Source organism: Heterodontus francisci, chromosome 5 (assembly GCF_036365525.1).
Source record: "Heterodontus francisci isolate sHetFra1 chromosome 5, sHetFra1.hap1, whole genome shotgun sequence".
Taxonomy (NCBI): Eukaryota; Metazoa; Chordata; class Chondrichthyes; order Heterodontiformes; family Heterodontidae; genus Heterodontus; species Heterodontus francisci.
The window spans coordinates 191,147,695-191,164,764 of NC_090375.1; the positions used below are offsets into that span (position 1 = coordinate 191,147,695).

The 17,070-nt window shown below is 45.4% G+C and overlaps 1 protein-coding gene across 1 annotated transcript in view; it reads left to right on the forward strand.

Moving 5' to 3' along the window:
• Positions 1-16,436, forward strand: part of LOC137370199 (prostaglandin reductase-3-like) — a 64,852-nt gene extending 48,416 nt beyond the window's left edge. The window contains 3 exon segments of the mRNA XM_068032510.1: positions 13,320-13,426; positions 13,429-14,022; positions 14,025-16,436. Coding sequence (XP_067888611.1) covers positions 13,320-13,426; positions 13,429-14,022; positions 14,025-14,242 — 919 coding nt within the window. The 3' untranslated portion in view covers positions 14,243-16,436.
• Positions 16,437-17,070: the final 634 nt, after the last annotated feature.

A 17,070-nucleotide genomic window follows, 5' to 3' on the forward strand; every position in this document is an offset into this window, starting at 1 on the left:
GCCCATTGTAAGGAGAGAAAGAGACAGACTCCTCAAAGTCCCGAGATTTCAACAGTTAAAAATAAAATTCTTTGTGCAGTTCAATGGGGAATATCCTTATGATTGTGGAGCAGGTTGGGAATAACATCAAGAACATGCTCGGACTCTCGATGGTTGCTGATTTTAAGAGGCTTTAGAAATGTGGCAAGAGTTTAGTCAAGGTGGCTGATGATTTAATCGGAAGCCACATTCACTGACCTTTCAATGACTAGGTCTTCAGCTTGTGATTTAAAGTTACATGGTTATACCTGCTGCTTCTGTGGATGGGTGCTTCTTGTTGGTGAGTCTATTTGTTTAATAATTTGGTAACCAAATTAAGCATGCAAAAACGGTATTGTCAGGAGCATTAGGAATGGTGTTCCAACCTTTTCCTAAATGACCTACTCCAACTGTATGTAAGAAAACAAAATTTAGACTTTTGTTTCCATGTCAACTTATTATTCTGTTGCTAATTGTCAATATATCTAGAGTAATAACCCTGCAAATGCCCTACTTATGACAACGTACCTCAAAGATTATTTGAATGACATTAACATGAGAATTTTGCTTTTCAATAAAATTAATATTGAAGTGAGGCAAGACTGCGCAGTCCGCCTTTGTGCTGTTTGTTCAACCTTTTTTTGGATAAGGCTTTGAAAGTATAATTTCTCAAATTTTTTTTGACAATGTATGACAACAAACTTGCATTTATATTAGCACCTTTAATGTGGGAAACGTCCTAAGGCATTTGAGAGAGGAGACATTGCTGTTGGTGAGCTAACCAAAAGCATAGATCATATGGTAGGTTTTGAGAAGGTTTTCAAAGGAGAGGAGTAGCACAGAGAGGCTTAGACAGGGAACTGCAGAGGGAGAGGAGTGGAGTGGCAATGGAGGGAAGGCAGGAGGGGAGAAAGAGTGCAAAGGAGGCCAGAATCAAATTATTGAAGGTCACAGACTGGCACGTCAGGCTGGAAGAGGTCACAGAGGTACTGTGAATGAACTTGTGAATGATGACAAGGAAAATCTGTTACCTAACCCAATAAACCATATGATATATTGCTCAATAAAAGACATTGGTTACAAAAGCTGGCTTCGTAGCACTGCCGGGGACGGATTTTCAAAGGGCCATGGGGTCGGTTCAAAATCGCATTCCCGGATGTCGTCTCGGAATCTCGATAAAAGCGAAATACTGCGGATGCTGGAAATCTGAAACAAAAACAAGAAATGCTGGAATCACTCAGCAGGTCTGGCAGCATCTGTGGAAAGAGAAGCAGAGTTAACGTTTCGGGTCAGTGACCCTTCTTCGGAACTGACAAATATTAGAAAAGTCACAGATTATATACAAGTGAGGTGGGGGTGGGGCAAGAGATAACAAAGGAGAAGGTGCAGATTGGACAAGGCCACATAGCTGACCATAAGGTCACGGAGCAAAGGCAAACAATATGTTAATGGTGTGTTGAAAGACAAAGCATTAGTACAGAATAGGTGTGAATACACTGAATATTGAACAGCAGCAAGTGCAAACCTGAAGAAAAACAACCTGAAAAAAACAGTGGGTAAGCCAACTGAACAAACTAAGATGAAATGAAATAAATGCAAAAAAAGATTGTAAAAAATGTAATAAGGAATGTAAAAAAAAAGGAAGAAAAAATAACTAAAAATGAAAGTAAAATGGGGGGCTGTCATGCTCTGAAATTATTGAACTCAATGTTCAGTCCAGCAGGCTGTAGAGTGCCTAATCGGTAGATGAGATGCTGTTCCTCGAGCTTGCGTTGATGTTCACTGGAACACTGCAGCAATCCCAGGACAGAGATGTGAGCATGAGAGCAGGGGGGAGTGTTGAAATGGCAAGCAACCGGAAGCTCAGGGTCCTGCTTGCGGATTGAGCGGAGATGTTCCGCAAAGCGGTCATCCAGTCTGCGCTTGGTCTCCCCAATGTAGAGGAGACCACACTGTGAGCAGCGAATACAGTATACTACATTGAAAGAAGTACAAGTAAATCGCTGCTTCACCTGAAAGGAGTGTTTGGGGCCTGGGATAGTGAGGAGAGAGGAGGTAAATGGGCAGGTATTACACCTCCTGCGATTGCAGGGGAAGGTGCCCTGGGATGGGGACGAGGTGGTGGGGGTAATGGAGGAGTGGACCAGGGTGTCGCGGAGGGAACGATCCCTTCGGAATGCTGACAGGGGAAGGGAGGGGAAGATGCGACTGGTAGTGGCATCACGCTGGAGGTGGCGAAAATGGCGGAGGATGATCCTTTGGATATGGAGGCTGGTGGGATGAAAAGTGAGGACAAGGGGAACCCTGTCACGGTTCTGGGAGGGAGGGGAAGGGGTGAGGGTAGAGGTGCGGGGAATGGGTCGGACACGGTTGAGGGCCCTGTCAACCACAGTGGGGGGAAATCCTCGGTTGAGGAAAAAGGAGGTCATATCAGAAGCACCGCCATGGAAGGTAGCATCATCAGAGCAGATGCGTCGGAGACGAAGAAACTGGGAGAATGGAATGGAGTCCTTACAGGAGGTAGGGTGTGAAGAAGTGTAGTCGAGGTAGCTGTGGGAGTCAGTGGGCTTATAATGGATATTGGTAGACAACCTATCCCCAGAGATGGCGACAGAGAAGTCGAGGAAGGGAAGGGAAGTGTCAGAGATGGACCATGTAAAGGTCACTTCCCTTCCCTTCGACCCATTCCCCGCACCTCTACCCTCACCCCTTCCCCTCCCTCCCAGAACCGTGACAGGGTTCCCCTTGTCCTCACTTTTCATCCCACCAGCCTCCATATCCAAAGGATCATCCTCCGCCATTTTCGCCACCTCCAGCGTGATGCCACTACCAGTCGCATCTTCCCCTCCCTTCCCCTGTCAGCATTCCGAAGGGATCGTTCCCTCCGCGACACCCTGGTCCACTCCTCCATTACCCCCACCACCTCGTCCCCGTCCCAGGGCACCTTCCCCTGCAATCGCAGGAGGTGTAATACCTGCCCATTTACCTCCTCTCTCCTCACTATCCCAGGCCCCAAACACTCCTTTCAGGTGAAGCAGCGATTTACTTGTACTTCTTTCAATGTAGTATACTGTATTCGCTGCTCACAGTGTGGTCTCCTCTACATTGGGGAGACCAAGCGCAGACTGGATGACCGCTTTGCGGAACATCTCCGCTCAGTCCGCAAGCAGGACCCTGAGCTTCCGGTTGCTTGCCATTTCAACACTCCCCCCTGCTCTCATGCTCACATCTCTGTCCTGGGATTGCTGCAGTGTTCCAGTGAACATCAACGCAAGCTCGAGGAACAGCATCTCATCTACCGATTAGGCACACTACAGCCTGCTGGACTGAACATTGAGTTCAATAATTTCAGAGCATGACAGCCCCCCATTTTACTTTCATTTTTAGTTATTTTTTCTTCCTTTTTTTTTACATTCCTTTTTACATTTTTTACAATCTTTTTTTGCATTTATTTCATTTCATCTTAGTTTGTTCAGTTTGCTTACCCACTGTTTTTTTCAGGTTGTTTTTCTTCAGGTTTGCACTTGCTGCTGTTCAATATTCAGTGTATTCACACCTAATCTGTACTAATGCTTTGTCTTTCAACACACCATTAACATATTGTTTGCCTTTGCTCCGTGACCTTATGGTCAGCTATGTGGCCTTGTCCAATCTGCACCTTCTCCTTTGTTATCTCTTGCCCCACCCCCACCTCACTTGTATATAATCTGTGACTTTTCTAATATTTGTCAGTTCCGAAGAAGGGTCACTGACCCGAAACGTTAACTCTGCTTCTCTTTCCACAGATGCTGCCAGACCTGCTGAGTGATTCCAGCATTTCTTGTTTTTGTTTCGGAATCTCGATGCCTCCAACACAGGGGGAAGGGAGTGGGAAACCCGCTCACTGCCAAATTAATAGCCCCTTAGGCTCCTTAAGAAGCTTAACATGCCTGTCCAGTGCAGAATGGAACCTTTAATCGTTATTTTGGAGAACCTGAACAGCCTGGTGCATGTTAATGCTACAGCTGTTGGCTTTGCTCGGAGCCAAATAAAGTTTGTTAGTCTTTCTCCTGAGACTGTTTCTTGATGTACTTCTTGAGCCGGTGCTAGCGCCGGAAGTTCAGTTTTCCTGTTGGCCCACTTTTATCCTCCAGCCTCCTGGAGGCACTCAATGCCACTAATTGGGTGCTGAGCTCACCTCCTGCCCAATTAGGGCATTTACATTTAAAAATGGCATCATGAGAGCGACAATGCCGAGGCACCCGGTCGGGGCCCAGAATTCATCTGGGCATTGGGTTCCAGACCCCAATTTGAAAATCCAGCTCCTGGTGTCTGTGCTATGGGAGCCCGGAGTCCAGACTGGCACAATCTGCGTGGTGCCCCACGCTCATAGGCGCACAGGGACGTGGGTGTGCCATGCACCCGAAGCATGGAGATCGGGATGTCACTAACACTGATTTGGCGCCCAGTCTGCCATTTTCGACCTTGCAGATCCTGTTGATGCCCTAATACACCCTCAGCTGAACATGCATTCAGCTGCACAGGGGACCACACTATGGCGCTATTTAAAGGGACGTTCTCCTGTGAGATGCTTTTGACTTTCTTTCGCTGCTCCAGAGTTAGAGGGAGTACTGTGTACTGTGTTGGAGGAATTTTGAAAAGTTGTTGGAGTCGGAAGGGAGTGGTGCTGGACATTCCAAAGGAGTTCAGTGGAATTTGAAGTCAGCAGAAAGCCTCAGTGGGACTATAGTTGCCATCCCTCTTGGGCTTCAGCATGACGGGAAGTTGTAGCACGGGCAGCAGAAAGGAAAAGCTGTGCGCAGATGGAGGAGGAGGACTCTCAATAGAAGGCTGTATCCAGTGAGGATCTGCAGGAAGCACTTCTCCTACCTCCACCTCAGCCAGGAGCAGTGTCTGAGGCACCTACAATTCACCAAAGAGGTGGTCACTAAACTGGACTGCTGTGAGATCCTGCAAGCCCCTTTAAGCACTGGTGCCAAGCGTGGATCTCATCACCTCAGTCTGAGCTTCCGCTGCAGCACCCAGACATTGGGTGGCTTCCGCCCATGCTGTAATGGAAGCTGCATCCACAGCTAGGTCTGCAAGTGCTGTCATGGGGTTGGCCACCACTTCCACGCTGGAAAGAACAGGCTGTGCGTGAGACCCTGTGCTGAGTTGGAGCTGGACTGCTCCATGCTTCTTGACCGTGACAACAGGCTCTGTGGCCAATGCACCAATCATCTCAGTGTGGATGCCCATCAGCGTTGTCCAGTACGCTGCCCCATCAAAGACCGTATCAGCGAAACCTGCAGCACAACTTGTCTGTGACCTAGCCGTCCGGGGCGCTGGCACACGCTCTATCCTTTTCTCTTAGCCCGGCTGCAGCCCACTTATGCCTGGTAACTCACTGCATGCTGATCCTGGCTCTATACTGGCCTCTAAGGTTCGCACAGTGCCAGTATCTGAGCTAATAACCGCGAGTGACGGATCAAGAAATGGGGCCACGTCATCAGACATGTCTCTTGCTCATGACCTTCCTGGTAAGGCTGCACTGGCTCGCCAGGCGGCAGGTATTGGGTATCTGAAAGCATAAATGCAGAAGGAGAGGGTTGGGGTGAGGGAAGGTGGGGGTGAGGGATTGGGTAGAAAGCAAGAGGTCCATGGTCACACCTTCTGCAGCTTGTACTTCATGCCAGTTAGCAGGATGAGGGTGAGGTTGGATTTGTGAAAGTGCATAAGGCAGCAACATCTTGGATGTCCTCAGTGACACCGGTTGTCACAGCCTCATTGAGGGCCGTGCCAATAATGCCGAGCAAAATCTCTTCCAAGTGGCTCAGGTGATGCCATCGTGCCTGTCCCCTGATGGTTCTCTGCTGCTCCCTGCAGTTATGTGCTACCTTGTCCTGCAAGAGAGAGGAAAGAATGTGAGGGAGTGGGCTGCAGGGTGTGTGTATACATAGTGATGTACCTGTCCTAGCTGAATAGCTGGAAGTATGTAGAAACTGCGAGAGGTGAGGGTGAGGTGGAACATCTGAATGTTAGGCTTGAGTTCTGATTGATGATTGGTGAGTGATGGGGTGTGGTGCATTAAGTAATGTGTGAGGTTGGTGGCGCGGTGGGTAGGAGATGCCATTTGAAGATGCATTCACTGACTTCGACCTCCCTTTAGAGGTCATTGAACTTCTTTTGCGGCACTGCAGACAGATCCTCGAATTGATCTCCATGGCCGCCTGCACCCATTCCCATCGCAGTGTATGCCTGGAGGGCCTCTTGGCCCCCTGTGGAAAAGTGACCTCTCTCCTCCTTTCCATTTCCTGCACCAAGGCCCCCAGCACTACATCAGAGAACCTGCGAACCCTCTCTCCGGCCTGCTGCTCCATTGCTAGCCTTATTCTTTCTCTGAAACAATTTTGGAGACAGTTCCACCAGCTGCTCCAGCCTGAATGCACCTCCCCTTTAAGACAGCAAGCTGTGACTCATGGCTTGTGCACTGCCTGCATTACCTCAACAGGACCCAGGGTAACCACACATCACAAGCCCCCCACCCGCTAATAGGCCTTATCGAGTTTATCGCCCATCATTTATATAGCATAACCTGTACCTTAATGTGTACCGTAACACTTGAATTTCCTTAATCATATCAATTTTACATTTTTTGAGTTTTTATAGCCCTTGTTTCTCTCGATTATTTCAGCTCTCATAGTTTAGATAATTTCCGTGGTGAGTTCCAAATCTCTGTGCCCTTGAGAATGTCTATCCATGCCTTGAGATCTAGGTAAGCTTTTAGTAATGTGCCCAGGAAATGAGCAGCAAACCTCGTCTGGTAATTATTTTTGAGCCACTGAAATTTATAAGCTCTCACTCTACTCCTCAAGAGCAGTAGAGCATTGCATCAGACCTCAATTTAAAGGTTAAGTCTTAAACAAACTTGCTAAACAATGAACAAGCAACTATTCTACCAGTGATATGTCAATTTTGCATTTACAGTAGAAAGTGAAATCGAGACAAGGATTCCTCATTTTTTTACTACCACGTGTACTGTAACATAAGATAATCTACATCATAATTTGCATTCATATAGTGCCTTTAATGTAAATAATTGTCAGAAGGTGCTACACAGACTTGTGCTCGCTGACCTACATTAGTTCCTAATCTGTTAACACCTTGGTTTTAAAATTCTCATCATTGTTTGCAAACCCCTCCATGGCCTCACCCTCTTCCTATCCCAGCCTGCAACCCTCCAAGATATCTGCACTTCTCTAATTCTGGCCTCTTCTCTGATTTTAATCACTCCACCATTGGCGGCCATGCCTTCAGCTGCCTGGGCCCTAAGCTATGGAATTCCCTCCCTAAACCTTTCCACCTCTCTATCTCTCTCTCTCCTCCTTTATGATGCTTCTTAAAACTCCTTCAAGCCCCTTAGGTGGCTCAGTATCAAATTTGCTTGATAATGCTCTTGAGAAGCACCTTGGGATGTTTTACCACGTTAACGGTGCTGTATAAATGCAAGTTGTTGTTGTGTAAGGAAATAAACACTGATCCAGGAAGGGCAGAATTAAGAGGTATAAGCCTCGTCAAAGAGATATTTGTGCAAAGGATTTTAAAGATGGAGGGAAAGGCGATGAGGCTTTAAATAGAAAGTTTCAGAGTAGGGTTGAGGCAACTGGAGGCTTGCCACTGGGCAAAGGGAGAGGTGGGGGACGCACAGAAGGTCAGATTCGCAGGAACAGAATGTTCAATAGGGATAGAGATCTGAAGGTGATTGAAGAGTGCGGTGCAGTGAGCCCATGGAGGGATTGAAGGATGTTGAACAAGTAATAAAAAATTGGGATGGGCAGGAAATATGCGTCAACAAGGATGAGAATTATTGGTGAGGAGGACTTGCTATAGAATGAAATAGAGTCAGAGAGTCAATTACAGCACAGATCGAGTCTGTGCCAGCTCTCTACGGAGCTATGAATCAGTCCCACTCCCTGGCTCGATCCCCGCAGCCCTGCAAGTCTATTTCTCTCAGGTGGCCATCCAAACTTCCTCTTGAAGTCATTGATCGTCTCCGCTTCCACCACCCTTGTGGGCAGCGAGTTCCAGGCCATTACCACCCTCTGCGTAAAAAGTGCTTCCTCATATTTCCCCCTGCATCTTTTGCCCAAAACTTTCAATCCGTGTCCCCTAGTCCTTGTACCATTTGTTAATGGGACAGCTTTTCCTTGTCTAACTTATCGAAGCCTTTCATAATCTTGTACGCTTCTATTAAATCTCCCCTTAATCTCCTTTGTTCTAAGGAGAACAATTTCAGCTTTTCCAACCTAACCCTGCAGCTAAAAATCCTCCATCCCTGGAACCATTCTGGTAAATCTCCTCTGCACCCTCTCAAGGACCCTCACATCCTTCCTGAAGTGTGGTGATCAGAACTAGATGCAGTACTCAAGTGTGGGCTTAATCAGAGCTTTGTAAAGGTTCAATATAACTTCCCTGCTTTTGTACTCAATACCTCTATTTATGAAGCCCAAGATCCCATATACTTTACTAACCACTCTCTCAATATGTCCTGCCGCCTGCAAAGATCAATGCACATGCACTGCCAGCTCTCTCTGTTTCTGCACACTCTTTAGAATTGTGCCATTAAGTATATATTGCCTCTCCCTATTCCTTCTGCCAAAATGCATCACCTCACACATGTCAGTATTAAATTCCACCTGCCACCTACCTCTCTGTCCATTCTGCTAGCCTATCTATGTCCCGTTGCAGGCAGTACATATCATGCTCACAGTTTGCCGCACGCACGTTTACATGGGAAAGAGTTATGGAATTCATGGGAAATGGGAGACCTGTAAGGAAAACATTGGAGGAGTAACGTATGGGGTGTTGAAGGCATGTATAAAGGCGTTAACAGCAGATAGGCTGAGCTGATGGGATGGATGTGGCCAATGATGTGGAGATGAAGGTAAGTGGTCCTGGTAGAGAAATAGAATGTGAGGTCTAAAGCTCTCCAGGGTCAGGCCAGGCAGCAACTTTGGCTGGGATTTTATGAGAAGGCAGTGGGCCCGCTGACTGGCTGGAAAGTCAGGGGCGAGCTTGCCTCTGCTGGCCCTAAAAGCCACAACCGCATTTTGCGTGGCTCAGGCAATTAACTTCCTGCAGTTGTTGTTTTCACCCCTCTGAGACAGGATCTCCCGCCTCCAAGAGCTGCTAGCTGATCAGAAGACCGGCAGCTCATCAGTCCCAGCAGCACCACCAGGAGGGGTGGCCACTGCTGCAACTGCAGCAGTCCCCAAACCCAGCCAGCCAGTGATGGGGGCAGGAAAATAAGGTAAGTGGGGCCGGGATTCACTGTGGCCAATCAGCCTGGCCCCAGCAGGGGTGGGGGTGGGAGGTCAATCTCAAAGGCAGGGTGTTTGTTTCAACAGGGGTGGCTCATTCTGATAGGCACCCAGCCCCCGCCCCCAGCCAAGTCCGCACGGAGGCCACCAGGTTTAACTGGGCAGCCTCCCCAGTTGGTGAAATGCCCGGTTCTGAAGAAGAGAGATATCCCACTCAAAACGTCAACTTTGTTTCTCTCTCCACAGATGCTGCCAGAACTGCTGAGTATTTCCAGCATTTTCAGTTCTTATTACTTAATTCCTAATCTTATCCCTAATTCCAGATTTATTTAATTCACTTAAATTACATTTCCCAGGTGCTGTGGTGGGACTTGAGCTCTGATATCCAGATTGTTAGCCCAGGCCTCTGGATTACTAGTTCAGTAACATGACCACATTGCTAAAGAGAACCATGACGTCAGATAGACAGAGGCATTCGAGGCTTCAGAGAGATTGTGGAGAGGTAGAGTTGGATGTTAACGATATACATGTAAAGCTGACTCCATGCCTACAGATGATAAGGGTAAGGGGTAGCATTCAGATTAGGAAACAGATAAGGCTAAGGATAGGTCCTTGGGAAATTCAAGAGGTGTTGTGAAAGGTAGGGAAGAGAAGCCATTACTGGAGATCCACTGACTATGTTTGGATATGTAGGAATGAAACCATGCAGGGAAACTCCCATGAAGCTGGAGCAGGGGGGAGTGGTGTTGGAGAAGGATGGTTTGGTCAACTGTTGTAAAAGGTTACAGGAAGGCAAAAGGGGAATGATGTATCATGGTGACAGTGACCAAGGATGTCATTCATGGCTTTGGCTAGGTTATTTAAGTGATATGAGAAAGGTAGAAACCTGATTAGCAAAAGTCAAACAGAGAATTAGGAAGAGATGGACTCAAAGCAAGGTGGTGACAATAGTATGTTCAAAGACCTTGGAGAGGAAAGGTAGGTTGGATATGAGACAGTAATTTGAGAGGATGGATGGCTCAGTAGTGGATTTCTTGAGGAGTTGAGTGATGGTGGCAGTTTTGAAGGGGAGAGGGACAGTGCCTGAATAAAGGAAAATCTCACTGATGAAGTCAACTAGCATGCAAATCAGGATTGGGACTTGAGTGTAGGGAGTAGAGTAGGAAGGACATTGAAGGAGTAGACGATGGGTCCCATCGATGAGATGGCACTGGGGGCAACAGTGGGAAATAGAAAGCTTCAGAAAACTGGGATTCAAACTATGAGACAGAAAAAAAATAGGGAGTGAGAGAAAGAGAGGAACCAGGAAGATATTCCATGTATTTTTCTCAATGTTTAAGGTGAAGGAAGAGAGGGTAGAGGAGAAGAGTTTAAGGAGGTGATTGGTCATGTAAAAAGGGGTTCCTTGTCCTCCAAGATGATCCTGCATTAGTTGACAGTTTTAGTTGAGAAGAGAGAAGCACAGTAATTCTCAATGAGGTTGAACCAGATCTGGTGTTTAATGACCCAGCCAGGTGTGCTCAAGAAACATTCAAGATTGCATCCCTGTGTAGCAAGAGAAGACATGGACTGCACCAGGTGACAGGGCCAGCAGACAGTGATTGATTATCAGGAATCAAGGGCATCAACAGGATCGACAAGGGAGAAGTGAAGTAAGTTCTCTGTAGTCAAGGCATCTTGATGAGTTGAGAATTTAAGAATGAAGTTGTAAAGGAGTTGGGTAAAATCTATTTTCATGGGCAGACGGTGAGAGTTGTCAGATCAGAGGAGGTATAAGGGAGATGAAGAACTGGTCTGAGATTGCTTCATTGGAGATCAATGCAGAGAGGCTACATGAGGCAGTGAGGGTGAGGGCATTTATGTGAAGTTGAGAAAGGACAGTAGGGCAGTGAGGGACTATGCAGAGTTAATGTGTACAGTGAAATCATCAAACATGAAGAGTTGCAACTTAGAGTGTCTCGGGGGGAGAGAAGAGAGAACATTTCATAATGGGAGTTGGTATATCAGTTAGTGGGTAATAAACAGCAAGGATTTTAAACAAGGCGTTTGAGAGATGAAAGCGGATGACGTGCTCAACTCAGGAGAAACTGTCAGGGGAGGAAGTTTAGGTGTGACTTGGCAATGAGGGCCGCATCCTTACCACTATGAGAGGAGGTGGTGGAAAGTGTTGCGAAGCGGGAAGGTTTCCATTAAGATGTAGGACTTGCTGGCTGTAAGCCATGGCTCTATCAGTGTTAGGATGTCAATCGAAAATAAGGTTGTAAATGCATAGAATAAATATGCCAACCACAATAGACAACATAGCCCAGTGTTATATACTATGCACTGTAGCACTTCATGGGATAGCACATAATTTAATATAACATAACATCTGACATTACACAATATATTTATGTAACCAATAGATCATATCTACCTTAATACATACCTTAGTCTCATACTTACTGATAATATAACATTCAAGCCTAATAATCCATATTATTTTGTAGCAATATAGCATAATACATACTGCAACCACAACTGGCATTAGTATAGCACCTGTAACATAGTAAAATGTCACAAGGTGCTTCACAGGTGTGTTCACTGAGCCACAGAAGGAGTTATTAAGACAGCTGGCCAAAAGCTTGATTAAAGAGGTAGGTTTTATGGAGCGACTTAAAGGAGGAGAGAGAGGCAGAGAATCTTAGGGAGAGATTTTGAAAGTTTAGGGCCCAGGCAGCCAAAGGCACGGTCGCCAATGGTGGAGCAATGAAAAACTGGGCCTAAATTGGAGTATAACATAGCATGTAACCTAATACAGCATAATAATATGTTATCATGCAAACCATAATGCAGTATAATATATACACATACATAGCTGTTGTTCAAAACGTAATTGTAATTACCCCAATTTTAATGTGCACTTAGAGAATATCAGAACATATGAGTTAGGAGCAGGAGTAGGCCACTCGGCCCCTGGAGCCTGCTCCGCCATTCAATAAGATCATGGCTGAACTGATTACTCCACATTTGCACCTACCCCCGATGACCTTCCACGCCCTTTCTTATCAAGAATCTATCTACCTCTGCCTTAAAAATATTCAAAGACTCTGCTTCCACCGACTTTTGAGGAAGAGAATTCCAAAGACTGACGACCCTCTGATAGAAAGTATTTCTTCTTATCGCTGTCTTAAATGGGCGACCCCTTATTTTTAAACAGTGACCCCTAGTTCGAGATTCACAAGGGGAAACATCCTTTCCACATCCACCCTGTCAAGAACCCTCAGGATCTTCTATGTTTCAATTAAGTTGACTCTTACTCTTCTAAATTCCAAGAGATACAAGCCTAGCCTGTCCAACCTTTCCTTGTAAGACAGCCCACCCAATCCAGGTATTAGTCTAGTAAACCTTCTCTGTACTGCCTCCAACGCATTTACATCCTTTCTTAAATAAGGGGACCAGTATTCTACACAGTACTCTATATGTGGTCTCACCAATGCCCTGTATAGCTGAAGCATAACCTCCCTACTTTTGTTTTCAATTCCCCTCGTGACAAACGCTAACATTCTATTAGTTTTCCTAATTATGTGCTGTACCTGCGAACTAACCTTTTGCGATTCATGCACGAGGACACCCAGATCGCTCTGCATCTCAGAGCTCTGCAATCTCTCACCATTTAGATCATATGCTTCTTTTTTATTCTTCCTGCCAAAGTGGACAATTTCACACTTTCCCACATTGTACTATATTTACCAGGTCTTTGCCCACTCACTTAACCTATCTATATCCCTTTGTAGCCCCCTTATGTCCTCTTCACAAGTTACTTTCCTACCTATCATTGTGTCGTCAGCAAATTTAGCAACCATATCTTTGGTCCCTTCATCTAAGTCATTTATATAAATTGTAAAAAGTTGAGGCCCCAGCACTGATCCCTGTGGCACACTACTCGTTATATCTTGCCAACATATGGTATTCATTGAAAATTTAAAACATCTAATAGTTTTATTTTTCTCTTTGGTCCAGATTTGTTGGCATCAATGCATCGGACATCAACTACAGTGCCGGCTGATACAACACTTCCCTTCAACCTCCGTTTGACATTGGCTTTGAAGGGATCGGGGAAGTGGTAGCCCTGGTTCAAATGGTAGTGCCAACTATTGTGTGAGCCAACCTGTGGCCTATTTGAAAGAAGGTGCTTTTGCTGAATACGTGGTTGTGCCAGCCAGCAAAGCAATCCTGGTGCCATCGGTCAAGCCCCAGTTCCTTACACTGCTCCTTAGTGGTACGATGGCTTGTATTAGCCTCCAGGAGCTTGGCGAACTCTCCAAGGGCCAGAAAGTTTTGGTGACGGCAGCTGCCGGTGGCACTGGTCAGTTTGCTGTCCAGCTGGCCAAGGCAGCTGGTTGCCATGTGGTTGGCACCTGCTCTTCGGAGAAGAAGGTTCGCTTCCTGAAATCAATAGGGTGTGACCGCCCCATTAACTACAAATCCGAGGACACTGGTACTGTTCTGCGAAAGGAATACCCAGAAGGGATGGACGTGGTTTACGAATCAGTGGGAGGGGAAATGTTCAAACTGGCCGTCAACCATCTGGCTATCAAGGGACGTCTTCTTGTCATCGGCTTAGTCTCGTCCTATCAAAGCTCCCTCGGATTGATGGGCTCGAGTGCAGGCAACCTGCCGCTGAAGTTGCTCCAGAAGTCCGCCAGTGTCCGTGGGTTCTTCTTGCCCATCACAACACGCACTATGAAGCCAGTGTGAGGCGCTTGTTGGACATGTATGGAAAAGGTGAACTTGTATGTGAGATCGATCGAGGAGATCAGGCTCCTGAGGGAAGATTTGTCGGGCTGGAGTCTGTTTACCGAGCTGTTGATTACCTTTACTTAGGAAAGAATATTGGAAAGATTGTGGCTGAGTTACCTCAGCCAGTGAGTGCAAAGCTGTAATGAAATGTTAATATATGAGTAGTACATTCCAAAAATAGGGGCAGCGGCTTAATTAGCATAAAGGGCTTTTCATAGTTCGGGAATGATGCATTACAGGGCCAGGGTTTTATCCAGGAGATGGTAGATGCTTAACTGTCTGTCTCTTCACAAATTATAAACTCTTTTGCTTATAACACTTTCAAGGCTTCTTTAAACACATTTATCTGTTATCCATCCATTATTTCAATCATGTCTACTTGTAAAGAAAAAATGAAGAGCAAAAATTAATGAAACCTCCTGCAGAAAGTACAACAGAGGGCCTTTTCTGTGATTTGATAATACACAGCAATAGCTCAATTTGAACCTGAGTTCTGCTGATATAGTGGGAAGATAAATCAGCTGGGTTATTGCATTGAAAGTGTTCATGCAGTTTTGGTAAAGTGGATTTATGTTGGCATAATATGAATAAAAGAGTGAAATATATCACAGCAATATTTGACAAAAAAGGGGAAGTTACGTGTGTGTGAATATCTGTTGTGCTTTCAAATTAGCTCCATTTTTACTGTCTGCAGGAAAATATCCACAGATACAGTCTCTTGTCTTCATTTGTACGTAAATGTGTTGTGCACACATACGCAATGTAAGTTACTCGGAAAATTTTAATTCTTTTTTTTATTTTTAAAACACAATCTATGCAATGCTACATTATTTGGACAGAAATCTATTAAGATGACGGCCGAAAAATCTGACACTTAAATGATAAGTCAGCAACGTTTTTAATGATCAAATAATTCCTATCAGCTCCACTTAAAGATTCTGCTTACCAAAAAGAGGCTAACTAAAACCGGTAGACGTATTTCTCTCACTGAGCTGGCTGGTGTAGCTAGCTGCTAACTTTGATGCGCGACAATGCAATTTATGTGGTAAATTGTACCAAATAATGGTTCTAGTGAGTGTTATGGCTGCATTGAAAGGGAATGTCACGGTAAATAGCTGCCAAATTATGGACTGTGCTGTAGAGTCACAACTGCGCTAAAGACAAATAGCACAACAGGCTACTGCCAGCACCCAGCATGACACCAATGAGTTATAGAGATGAGGAGCAGTGTGATGTGATGCTGTTTGTACTCTTATTATAAAGGAGGGTTACTGTTTGGGCCTGATATACAAAGCAGATATGTGCAACATGGATACTGGATGTTATGCCTCGATGTTATGCTGATGTGGAGTCTGAAGCAGCCCAGCTACTAAATAATCCAACGTGAGGTTTCAGAATGCAGAATACATTCGTGCAATGAAGTATGTGTCTCTGGGTTAGCTTCGGTTTTACATCTTTATCCTTTCTAAAAAATATATAAAATGCAATAGATTTTACTTAAAAGGTTATTGTCTTTTCACTTGGAGAGGGAGAACAGCTAAATGTAATAATCATTGCGATTGCCTAGCTTGAAATGATACAATGACATTTTTGTGATACAACAATGTATTTTAATGTGATTTTACATCATCGCACAGCAATATTTTGCAAATGTGGAAGTTCGGCCAAACGCAAAGACAAATGGGGCCCCTTCTGGGGCAGGAGAATGCTGGAAATGTTTATAGATCAGGCTGGATTCTGTGTCCCGGCTCTATCATTGTCAACCCTCCAGGACTGCCCTGGAGTCTCCAGATATTGAAGATTTATCTCCAGGACACTGCTGCAAGCAAACACAGGAAAAAAAATCATCAGAGAATTAAAATACCATGTGTTATTTTCTATTTTCTTTGAACACTTCCACTTATTAGTCATAATGAGAAAAATAGGCTGTTTGACTGAGAGTCAAGAAGCATCCAATCAGGCCTCTTTATTTCCCAGTTGGATGTGGGAAGTTGGGGCGCCATGAGGATTGACGTGTTGGCCGACCAATGGTGGGGGGTGAAGGGGGGCAGGGTAGTTGGAAGCAGGAGGTCATGCGATGAAACCTCCAGCAATATGTCCAACTAGAGTCCTGGTCTTAAGGTGCAGTTCTGCAGGACCTTGTAAGGAATGGAGCCTCCCGCACTCTGCAAAGAATGCAAGTGACGTAAGAGAGGAGTGAGGGCTGTCAACACCAGGGGCTGCTGCATCCCTGGTCTTTCAGAAACTGGGCTCACCATTGATGAATCAATATATCAAGTAAAATTGGCAGTTGTTTGGCCCACCTGGGGACTGTAGGGGGTGGGGTGGGTCCAGCTCTGGATCACAGCCTGCACTCGCAAAACCTCAACATTTTCTTTTTAACAACACCGACTTACATTTATATGGAGTGTTCAAAATAGTAAAATGTCCCCTGGGGCTTACAGCTCCTTTACTTGCTTGTTTTGTGGAAAAAGTGGTAGCACTCTTGTCCTGGGGTTGTGAGTTCAAATCACACTCCAGAGACTTGAGCAAAAAAGGTCCAGGATACTGAGGGAGTGCTGCACTGCAGGAGGTGCCGTCTTTTTGATGAGACGTTAAACTGAGGCTCTAACTGCCCTCTCAGGCGAATGTTAAAGATCCCATGGCACTATTCTGAAGAATAGCAGGTGTCCTGGCCAATATTTATGTCTCAACCCACATCATTAAGAAACAACAGATTATCTGGTCATTATTGCATTGCTGTTTGTAGGACCTAACTTGAGTGAGCTTGCTGAAGCAAATTGGCTGCCGCATTTTCTACATTACAACAATGACTACACTTCAAAACTAATTCATTTGTTGTAAGGTGCTTTGAGACATCCTAAAGTCATGAAAGGCAAGTCCTTTCTTCCTTACTTTCTGGTTAAGCTGCAGCACTTGGTTTGAAATGTTGCAACATTATTTCTCCTTCTTTAGCTGTTCATTTAACAAC